Genomic DNA, 12,459 nt, shown 5'->3' on the forward strand with positions numbered 1-12,459 from the left:
CTTTTCAGGGACTGCACAGAATACTAAGGCCTCATGATATATAAATGTGACCCCGATAATGATTTAAGAAAAAAATGATATCGTAAATTAAAATCTCAGATATAATATTTTATTTATATATTCTATTTTATCCTGCTTTCAATGTTTTTTTTTTTTAAAAGCCCTTGGAGCAATATAAATACAGTATAAAGGTAAGGCAGTATTGTCTAAGATAGTCCTCAAGACTTACAAATGTAACTGAACCTGAAAGTCATACATATTGTTAAGGGGGTCATTGCATGACCAACCCAATTTTACCGTACTTTTTTGCAGTGGTCATTAAAGAATGCCCTGGTCAATAAGTAAACCCATTGTCTGCAATTGGCCTTTTTTTGCTGTAAACCAGAAGAAAGCACTAGTTTCCAGCCCAAAACATCATAAATCACAGCTAAGTGACTATGGAACATTGTAAATGGCTGTAAATGCGGGCCAGTTGCTGAGTGCCCAAGATGCAATCACATGACCATGGGGGAGGGACAGTGGCCATTGGAACTTTGAATCTGGCTTGTAAGTACTTTTTGAGGGGTCCGTTATAACTTTGAATGGTTGCTAAGCAACTGGTTACAAGTTGAAGACTACCTCTACTGTGTAGTGATTCGGATGGGCAAAAGCAAACCACAGTGCAGGGCTAAGCCATCTTTGGGGGTCAAGAGTTGCAATTAACCAGGGAATGCTAAATGTTGCAAAGCAATTTGGCAGTTCGAGTCTCATTGACTCAAGGCTGGAGTGGAGGCACATTTTGGGTCAGGTCAGGTCTGAATTTTGTTAATGGGGGAGTTTGAGTTTCTTTTCTATTTTTCACTCTGACATGCCTATTTTACAGCTTTTACAACTCTGCTCCCGTGTTTCCAACATGGAGATAGTGAGAAGAAACTGTGCCATTGGTTTTTGGCAGCCTAGCTTAATACTTCAGAAGGTGATAAAAAGTGACTGCAGATTTCCTACCCCATATCTGGTTGGAAGGAAAATATAGCTCTATGTATTGAGTAATTTAGAGTAACTCTTGTACTGTACTTTAGCCTATGATATATCACTTGCTTAAAGACATAGGAAAAAGCAATATATGCTAATAATGTTCAGCTAGGCTGGAGGGCAATTGCAGTATAAGAACTGCAGCAGCGCTCATTTCTCATTAAACCCCACCCCAACAAATGATAGGCGCCATAATGACGCTGTTAGAGCAATGACACTCACTTAGGTTGAATGAGTGGAGGTATTGCAGTGAATGGAGGATTTCCTCTCTATGATCGCTATACTCCTTAGGCTACAGAGATATCAGTTAGGCCCATTTAAAAACAACAATACTAAAAATAACAGTCAGTTAACCGGCTTTAGTACCAGTATTATTTCACAAAAGGTTTTTGAGAAAATTACAGCAACAAAGAATGCACCTGGAGACATAAGATATAGTGTTTTTTTTAAAAAAAAAAAACCACCTAGATTTTTAATTTGCATTTTAAATTATGTAAACTCCCCAAGGAAGTTTAACAGATTATAAACTTCTACAATATATAAAATACTTTAAAAAATCAATTCACATGCGCATGCAGATATAAAGATATAAAGGTATCTGCGTTGAAAGTTATAAAGGAGGCTAAAATATGAAGTGAGGAACAGAGATTAACCATACAAAAAAGACTTCATTGCAAATTCTTAGTTCCAAATTCAGCAGAGGAAACATCCTTTGAGAACAGGGTCAGGCAGAATTGAAACCAGAACCTCTTTCTGAGAAAGATGATTGTCTGTTCACATCCGAAACAGAATTTCCCTATAATTTTACACTGGATGATTACGTATTAATTTAGGAGTGTGATAAATAAACTAAGCATACCTAGATTGTCAGTGCTTGTCTTTTATGAGTTTTATAACATGACATGGTTATGCTGATGGACAAACTGCATAGTTACAGAAATTCTAAGGTCTCTGTCACAAGCATGGAATGTGTGCATATTGAAACACAGATTCAGGGACACATGGAATATGAATCACATGGTTGTGATTCAAGACTGCACCTTAGAACACCTCTGTTTGCAATTTCTTCATAACTATCATATTACTGTAGTGTTTGCTTAGCACAGTTGGGCATCATTGCAGCATAACTAGAAATAAGATCCCTAAGGCTCTCAATATGTGACACCAACTGTCCAACATAACACAAAACGGTGTATGCTAATATCACTTTAAGCTGGGTCCGGAAAGCAGCACTACAAATGTATTTAATCAGATTATTTTATCAATAGAAAATTAATCCAGAGATTATTGGCCGCCTGACACTGGAGCAGACATACTCTACAGTTCCTGGAGATTATCTTCCAGGTGATAATTCTTTCAAACTGGGGTTTCTCCTGTGCCCATCAGATCTTGGAGACCTAGATCATTTGGAAAACACTGAAAATCTACTGGGATGACAGCAGAGAAGCTACACAGTGAATCTGCACAGTGAAAGTTATCTCTTTTCTGTTGTCAACTGTTGTACAGAGTTCTTTTTTGAATACAGTGTGGGTCTTGTGCTTTTTTGAACATAAGATTAGCATAGTTTCTGAATGAGCTATTCTAGACTAGCCATAAATTTGTGTCCAAAAGGAGCTGAACCATGAGGGGATGGTGAGGCTCTCTTTCAACACACCTGAGCATTTGTACAAAATCAGCACATTTTGAAAGAAGGCTAAACCTGCAAATCTGGCTCTTTTTCATAACCAACCTCCTCCTTCATCTTTATTGCTATAGTGGAGGATGATTCTTCCACCAGCTGATGACTTTGGGAGGGGGGAAGGAAATGATGTATGGGCAATCCATCAACTGTGTCTTGTACGTCATAAATAAAGACACCATCATTTGCCAACATTATGCTTTTAGCAGAATTGAGATCATCGATGGAGACAGCAAGTTTTATACTGCTGACATTGCTGGTAAAACAAAATAACTGGGCCATGTTGAAGAGTCCCAAATGAGCCCAGCAGCCCCTTTTGTTACAGCCAAGTATTTCACCTTCCTGCTGCATACACAGAATATGTGCTATTGAAGTGAGGTAGCCTACATAAACAACACAGAAATGGCAGCACTACATCATGTGGCACATCCTGTTAACTGTCACACAGTGACACAGAACAATCCAATGCAAACAGAAGCAAAGTAAAGCAACAAAAACCAAACATAACAGGAATCATTGTATTCTGTGTTTGATCTCTGGCTTACGGAAATGTTGAAATCTGCCAACATTTCACATAATGTTTTTCACTTTCTGAATATGGTTTCTGCATGTCAGCGAGTATGAAATCAGCCAGGATAAACGTTTGTCAGGGTTGAAGGGCTTGCAGTACAAAAGCCATTGGCACAGTGGGATACTTTGTAATATCCCTTAAAAAGATCCCCGAAGTGGGGGAAGTTCAAAGACAGCAACATTTCACTACTGGCTTTCAATGCAGAACAGAATAGAAGTCCGAAAAGAAGAGGACATGTGAGAGAGCCTTTATGTTCCTTCGCCCTGAATTGAAAAATCCCTTTTTACATCACTGAAAATTGCAGTAGTAATGGGTTTCCAATGCTTCTCTCACCATCAGATGGGTGCTGTTTTTCCAGATTACTTTTCCAACAATTCAGGTTTTCCCCCCTCAGAGTTAAAACTGCAATAGCTATAATAAGAGTATTTGCTATTTGTTTTGTCCTAACCCTGAGAAACACATCATGACTCTTCCGGTAAAGAGACTCATTTACCAGAAAACAAAAGTATCTTCTGTTTAGTTCCATTCCATTCCAGCATCTAATTTTAGTATAATGATTAATTTATTGTCCCAAATGGCTGAAGACTGTAAGGGTCTGGATGGGAAGGAACAGATTTGGCCTTAGCAATACCAAGTAACTGGATATCTGGACCATTTGATTTTGAAGAATGTCTATCTTTAACAATAGCATTTAGACTTATATAACAGCCCATAATGCTTTACAGCAGTGGCCCCCAACCTTTTTTGTGCCACGGCCCGGTACTGGCATCACAAAATGATCCGCGGCCTGGTACCGGCATCAGCACGCATGACAAAGCAAGGCGAGCCAAGCGACCGGCCAGCCAGCCGTCCCCCGCTTCTCCCCGCCACCTTCAACTCCTCCTTTGTACCATTTTTGTGCTTTTTTGATCTCCTCCGCCATCGGGACGGCTCTTCGTTCGAAGCCGCCCCCCCCCCCTCGATGAAACTAAGGCGCGAGGATTCCTTCAGGACCCAAACGCCACTTTCCAACCGGAAAAGCTCACCCGGAAGCACTTTCTGTCGAAACAAGATGGCAGCGCCCAGCAAACCGGCGGCCCGGTAGAAAATGATCCACGGACCAGTACCGGTCCGGGGCCCGGTGGTTGGGGACCTCTGCTTTACAGCACTCTCTGGGTGGTATACAATGTCAGCATATTGCCCTCAACAATTTGGTCTTCATGTTACCGACCTTGGAAAGATGGAAGGCTGGGTTAACCCTGAGTCCCCTTAGGACTGAACTTGGGCAGAGTTTGACTACAATACTACATTCTAACTACTGCAACACCAAGGTTGTTTAGTTGTTAATAGGGCTGCTGTTCCCTCTTCAGGATTAGTATACAATTTGGAGACATTCCTAGACTTGCAGCTCCTCCTCGAAGAGCAATTAATAGCTAATGCTAAGAAAGCTAGAGGGTTTCCACAGCTTCATCCTATAAGCCAGCTTCTCCCATTCCAGACAGACACTCATGCCTCAGTCATCCTATATGTGGATTATTGCAGTGCATTCTATATGGAACTATCTGAAAGTCCTCTTACAAGCTGCAGCTGATCCAGAATGCAGTGATACAAATAGTATTGAGCATGACACAGCATTTTTACTAGTTGTCGGTTAGTTGAATTATGGGAGCAATTCAAGCTTCTGGTTACTATGGTACTTTATACCATAAGGCCTTGCTATTAGGTAAACAAATATCTCTTATAGCATTTTTTTTCTTTCAACAATATTTGCCTGTCTGCTAATCCACTTATCAACATTTCAACATTATTCTCTATCCCCATCCAACTGGTAGGATGGAGGCATTGCTTACTCATCAAGGCTTATCAGGAAAGGTGATTAATATTGCAAGTTTGCTAGTGCTAGTCTTTCCATACCAGTTGCTCAACATAGGAAGCCTATGCTGAAGATTTCTACTACTGCTGTCTGTCTACAATCGACACAACTGATTTCATGTGTTTTACCAATTAAGGCATTGCAGATCTTTGAATTCAGCCTAACAACAAGGAATCTGCATAGAATTAATCAGCTGTCAATGTCTGTAGCATTAGTTTTCTGGGGAAGATCTCCTGCTTCTATCCTTAAAGTGATCAGGGGTTGACATACGGTCAAGCCTGGGAACATGACTACTTACCTGAAAGGCCTCACATGCTTGGTTCACATTTAGTGTGTCTTTGATGAATTCAATGCATAGCTGAAATAAAAAAAAATTGAGAATGAATGAGATGTGTATTGCTGTAATGACTCAGCACCTCAAGACCTTACGCAACAGGCATAGGAAAGCAAAGGATTTTCCCCAGCAACCCTAACTACTAATAGCAAGGGAACTTGAGAACTATAGTTCAATGTTTGGTGAGAATCACATTTCTTACTGTTGCAAAACTGAAATATATTTTATTGGGAAGAGTCACCTTTTTAATGTGAAACAAGGGGTTCACATTTCTGCTTTGAAATCCAGTTCTGAATGTTGCCTCTGTTTTGGAGGCTCTTTCAACCTGAAATTTTCTCACTGCTAGCTGAGAGCTACTTCATATAGCATTACAGAGGAAACAGATCAAAAGGGGCACTTTATGTGTCTTGGTCACATCTCCCACTTCATCAGCCATATGCCAATAGTCATTTATAAATGTTTCTATAAGGGCATGTTCTCATTTATTCTCTAGGGTTTGCATATGGAAAACAGAGTTGCAGGCAATAAGGACATCTGAAAGAAAAACAATTATCTTTCTGGTGTGTAAGAAAAAAAAATGCATCAGTTAAATGTCAGTTAAACCCAAATTTACATAATTGGTGTTAATAGATTATTTGTGTAATTACAAAATTGATATTTTGTATCATTTGCATCATGAAATAAATTGAACTGTATGACATAAAGCTGGTAATTGCAACGTTATGCAAATAAGGTAAATTGACCCACGTAATCTAAAATACATCAGTTGTCTCAGGCTAGGCTGCTTCAAAAAGAATGGGTTTTGCATCCAAAGTCCACAGATTGGAGACTGGAAAACCACTAAAACTATCTATCCTGCAATTTTTATAGCAAGCATCAGGAAATCTGCTCAAATTAAGCTACCAAAATATAAAGGCCAATGATTCTAAAATGATAGTAAGCATGTCTCTATGCAAATAAAGTGATAAATAACAAAACTGAAAGAGAGAATGTGTGTGTGTGTGTGTGTGTGTGTAACAAAACAGAAAGAGAGAATGTGTGTGTGCAAGTGCATGTGCACATGCCCCAGAGCAAAGATTGCTGCATTGATAAAAATCAATTAGATTTTATCAAAAAGCAAAGCTGACAATAAGGGAAAATATACATATAATTAACGCAAAGTGGAAAGATTCCATTCTTCTGACAAAAGGAAAAAAGTTACTCTGTATATGTCTACAGCATGTCTACAGCTCAAAAGAACCCAAATTGGGTAGCACATTAGCAGGAATTTGTAAGCACTAATGGATTAAATGTTCTAGTGTAGGTCTGCATACACACCCTACATCACTGCTGTATGACAGTTTGCATGGAAACTAAGCCGAGCTTTTTGAGAAAGCACATTTACAAGTTATCTTTTTTGAAAGAGGAAATTATATGTAATTATTGCTAAATACATTTATGTTCTTGGAAAATTTAAATATCTGAAGGCAAACCTGGAAAGTTTATTAGGAATTATTATTAGAGATGCTACTGATTGACTGTATTTAGCAGTAAACTGTGGTTTAGTGCAATGACTAGATTCATACCAGTGGTGGGATTCAACATTTTTTACTACCAGTTCTGTGGACATGGCTTAGTGAGCATGGTATGGCTTGGTGGGCGTGGCTTGGTGGGCGTGGCAGGGGAAGGGTACTGCAAAATCTCCATTCCCTCCCCACTCCTGGGGGAAAGTTACTGCAAAAATCCCCATTCCCTCCCCACCCCACTAAGCTGCTTTCCAGCTCCGTTCTCCTGTGCAGGGCAACAAAAGAAGACCCAGCCAATCAGCTGGGACTCAGGAGGCAGAGAATAGATGGGGGCGAGGCCAATCAGAGGTGGTATTTGCCGGTTCTCTGAACTACTCAAAATTTCCATTACCGATTCTCCAGAACTGGTCACAAGTCCAGAACTTTCCTTTCGCACAAAGTCAAATTCAAATGTTGAAAACTCACAAATTTCATCAAAAGATGGAACACGAACAATTTTCCAGGAAAACTTAATCATCTTTTACCACACACATTCCAGTTCAGTATTTCCAAAGTTCTTCACAAATGAAGTGATTCTAGATTCGGGGGAATATATAGCTTTTAATTCCCCTCCAAGAGCTTGGTTCACCCTGGTAATAATATCTACTCATAAGGAATTATGGGAAGTCTTGAACATATCTATCAATATTCTTTCAAATGTATCATTTTCTGTGGTATAGAAACAATAATAGCCAACCTTTTAAAAACATTCTTTGAGGGATCTAACAGATCCTAGAGAATTTTTTTGCTGAATGAATCAAATATTTAAGTTATACATATCTATATTCCTTATAATCTAAAGTCACTGGTTTGGCAATAATAGTGTAGAACTAGATTAACTCTACCAAGGACAGAAGGATACGTTTTTATACAAGCACCCTAGCAGTGCACTCTTATGCACTACAATATAAGGACTGTGTTTGTGTGATATTGCCAAGAAAAGTCAGTGCTAGTTGCATGAACTCAGGATGTTGGACACATGAAAATTAACACTTCAACCATTCCTTATAACCAAACATAATTGTTGTTTCTCTTAGCTTGTTCTTGACTCCCCATGTTGTCTAAATTAAGAAAAGAGAATTAAACTACATTAGCTTTTCTTCTGGAACTGCCATTTAAATGGGAGACTAGTACAGCATAGAAATGGGGTGACCAAATTTGCCCCACCTGTTTCTTCCTGGCTTACTGTAATAGGCGGGATTCAAAAATTTTAACAACCAGTTCTGTGGGCATGGCTTAGGTGGTGGGCGTGGCTTAGTGGTCATGTGCCTGGGTGGACATGGCTTGGTGGTCATGTTATTGGCTGGGTGTGGCCAACTCAATATCACTCACATCGAGGCACGCATCTCCTCCTCGCCTGACCTCTCATGACTGTGGGGATGCTGCAACAGTCGTAAGTGTGAAAAATGGTCATAAGTCACTTTTTTCAGTGCCATTGGAACTTTAAATGGTCACTCCACACAAGCAAAGTACCAGCAAAGGAGAGGAAAAAAACTCCAGAGACGTTCCTGAGACTTGAAGTCTAGTCCTGCCAAGAATGTAATAAGAGTTAATGGAGAGGCAGTTTCTGTAAGCAACACCAGAATGTTTCCTTCCTGCCTTCCTTATAGGATTAGGCCAGTAGTTTCTTCTAACAACTGGTTCTCTGAACTGCTTAGAATGTTAACAACCGGTTCTAGCAAATAGGTGTGAACTGGTAGAATCCCACCCGTCAGAAAGGTATTAGGAGTTGGCCCAGAGCTAAATCTTACCTTAGCCATTCATGGTATTTTTATCAAAATTGGGCTACTTGAGATTTAAAACATCTTAAAGCAGTATCAAAAAAACAGAAAAGGACAGCCTGCCAGTCACTGCAAAACCTTCTGTAATACTGTGCAATATGAATAATCCTGATTTAGCAACTGCCTTGTTTAGCAATCATTCATAGTTACAATGATGATGAAAAAGTAAATTTGCAACAATCCTAGCATTTATCATACAACCGTTACCAGTCTGTAAAACAAAGGAAAGCTGCTTATAAAATCATGAGTACAGCTGTGATTTTACTTAGTGACAGCATTACTTAATGACCAAGTTACCGGTCCCAATTGTAGTTACTCTATGAGGACCACCTGTGCTGTCAAAATATCTGTTGAAATTGTTGGATTCTTGAGTTTTCCCATCCTCTGGCACAGAATCATCAAGTCCTCCACCTCTGATTGATATCATGAAGTCAACTAAACAGAAGCTCTTCAGGGTTATTATACACTCGGTATACTTCTGGATGATCCAGAATCTGAAACTAAACATTCTTTTTGTATTAAGTAACAGAACTGGTATGTTGTGATACATTAATAACAGAGACAACTAAATGTCAGCCGACACATATTGATGGAATGAGTTTAACTTGGGAGAAATTAAAACTTCCATTATCAATAAATTTAAAGCCTTTCACATTGTGAGTTTTAAGAAAGATGAGTAAAAGGTCAATAATAACATGGGTTTAGAAGAGAAAATATTTCTTTTATCCAAACCAGTTTTAGCTTGGTTTTGGTTTTCTTTTGCCATCTGAAGACAGATTATGAACTCTTATTCATTTTGCAATGATAAAACAGGAAGGCTGGGGGAAAAAAGCTTATCTTGGACCAAAGGGCTGGTCTTCTTACAGAGTCATATGCTGCTTACTCATTTATGGAAGAAGACAGAATTTTGCACTCACTCACCTCTTGCTGCTGAAACTTTCTAAGTGATTTCATTTGATTTTTCACCCCTACTTGCAGTCTCTGACTTAAAAGCTATAAATATTGTTCTGGTAGTGAGCACAATACCAGTGGACTGAAAAAGAAATGAGTGCAGAGGATAATATGGCTTTGGGGGGGTTTCCCCAGGTACAGACTAACCACCCACCCACCATTATTAGCAGTGCCAACTACTGCATATGTGTGACTCATTATGGCTCAACAGTGGGATCCTGATATTTTTAAAAGACAGCCCCCTTTAATGTGACGTGAAAGAAGCCAAAATTAGCCTTCCCTGAATCACAATGGTTCTTATTCACCCTGCAGTACAAATGGAAAAGGATTATTCCTATGAACTCTCCTTGTCAATCTATTTTCCCACTTTCACTAATTTAAATATAAACATTACTCTACTAGGAACGTTTGAGTTGCAAATTTTTGCTGAAACTAACTAACCTGTCCGCATCCAGAAGTCAGGAGAAACGCGGGGGGAACGGACCAGCTTTGGATGCACTTAAAACCTAGTCCTGCTCTTTCCTATGAGCCTTTAGGTTGGAGCTGCAGACAGCAAAGTTATCACCCTATACAAGCCACAACTTAACCCTGGGCAGCAAACCCTGGGCAGCAGTGAGAGAAAACAGGAATTTGGGAAAAAGTAAGAAATGGCCAGTTTCTAGCATAGGTATGCGGCATGCCAGAAATTGACACACTCTTTCCTCTCCCTCCCCCACCCCCCCAGCTCCTCCTGGTGCCACCCAAGGCTCCCTGGACCGTAACCCATTCAAGGCAAGAACTGCACTGTGCGTATTTTTATGCTTGTTGAACTTGCAAACAAAACCGAGTTACCAACCCAACAGCCTCTCGGAATGTAATCTGTCCTTAAGTAGGGGACTTTCTGGAAGTGAAGCTAAAATCTCTTCCCCTTTTCAGTTTTCTTGATTCTGGATAGTGAAAATAAATAGCACTGGTTAAAGAACACCAAGGAGGTGAAAGGGTAATACTAGTGATGAATGGGGGAAATATAATGAGAAATGCCAGAGGAAGGTGAGACTAACATTCAATGCCAATCTGTTGCTGGCTCTCCAATCTTACCTCAAGACCCAGGCAACTGAACAGCTGGGCACAGCTTGGTGCTTTTGAATGCCAGATCTGGCTGCAATGAAACTTCATGATTTACTCAAGGACAAGAGGGAAAACCTGGCATGTATCAGTGATACCTGGCTGGAAAAGAAGGGAAAATCCTACTCAGTGAGACCTGTCCAACCAGGTTTTATGTCTTGCATCAGTTCTAATTATGGGGACAGAAGAGGCAGTATGGCAATTGTGTACTATTGCAAGTATTACTCTTCTTCAAGTGTCTAGTTTTTAAGTCATCTTTGTGGGAAAAGGGCTACGTTTTCAGAGACAAGCCTGGGGCATGCTGCTATTGTACAGTCCTTCCAATTGTGTTGCAACAACCTTTCCTGAGCTGCTTGATCTCATTGTAGGAATGGCTACAATGAATACATCCAGATTCCTATTTTCCAGTTCTAGTAGAATTCATAATCTGCACCTAAAATGTGAAGAGTTGCATCAGTCTTTTTTAAAAAAAGAGAAAGCAATATATGGAAATGTTCATAATATTTCTACCTCCATCCACTACTGTTTCCCAAATTCACTATAATGTTACCTCTATTGAGCCTTATTGATACCAAGGAAACGTATTCAACAGTTATGCGGATTCTATGTAAAGCTATTTTGCAATGAAACCTACTATACAATAAATTGCTTATTTATGTCTCTATTTCATTACTTGTAGACTAGGTATTTTCCACTTTGGAAACAAGAGTTACCATACAGCTGTCAAAGCCACTCCTTCTATGTATTCCAGGGTAAAACACATTGCAAAACAACTTAGTGAGTTCCCCCATCTATTGCTAACAGAATGTGTTAAATAAACATGAGCTATCCCCCAATATGGTAAAGAATCGGATTTGATTACTTACAAAGGAAACAAAAAAATCAAACCTCTTCCAGAGCTTTATGAATATTTTTTTTTTTTTTTAAACAAGTTTTATTAATTTTTAAAACACACAAATTATCATTATTCATTACATGTTTAAACCTTTTTCCCTTATAAATTTAACAAGTCAGATAAATTATGATTCTGTTTTAAACCATTTCCATATAATATACCAAAACCTCTTATTCAATTTCTCTTTACTTCTCTTTACTCTTATTCAATATCATTATTATTATTTCATCTGTTTCTTTCTGACTTAGTTACCATTATTCTCATTCTATATTTCTACAAGTTTTTACCAATTCTCCCCCAAAAAGACATATACACACAACACACAAAACATAAAAAAATATCTTTTTGGAAAGTAACTTGGACCCAGGTGCTCTCTCTTCATGGACTTCAATTATATTCATGCTCATCTTACATATCATTACTTATTTTATTTACCATTCTAAGCCTTCTATATTAACTTCTCCACATATTTCATACTTCTTAATTCTACCTTAATTAATCATCTTAGTTTAAATCATTATATTTGTATCTTTTGTCCATTTTTTATCATCCCTTTGTCTCATCCCTTATGAAAAAAAGAAAATCAGTTTCTCCTGAAATCATTAATCAGAGTATGATGCCTTTCTATCTCCCCTCTAAGTTAATCAAATTAATCTTTAAAATAATATCTAATACCCAATCAGATTTTGCTTGGTACATTCTATCTAACTAATACATCCAACACAATTAAATGCATAA

At 38.7% G+C, this 12,459-nt stretch overlaps 1 protein-coding gene across 6 annotated transcripts in view; it reads right to left on the reverse strand.

The window, feature by feature from the left end:
- BTBD19 (BTB domain containing 19) overlaps positions 1-12,459 on the reverse strand; it is a 62,763-nt gene that overhangs the window by 17,584 nt on the left and 32,720 nt on the right. For all 6 annotated transcript variants that reach the window (XM_087960184.1, XM_087960182.1, XM_087960183.1 and 3 more), the window contains exon 4: positions 5,411-5,470. In XM_087960184.1, coding sequence (XP_087816310.1) covers positions 5,411-5,470 — 60 coding nt within the window. The remainder of the gene's footprint in view (positions 1-5,410; positions 5,471-12,459) is intronic.

This window comes from Notechis scutatus, chromosome 3, assembly GCF_049901735.1.
Source record: "Notechis scutatus isolate UNSWTSFEM ecotype Mainland chromosome 3, rNotScu1.2, whole genome shotgun sequence".
In the NCBI taxonomy this organism is placed as follows: Eukaryota; Metazoa; Chordata; class Lepidosauria; order Squamata; family Elapidae; genus Notechis; species Notechis scutatus.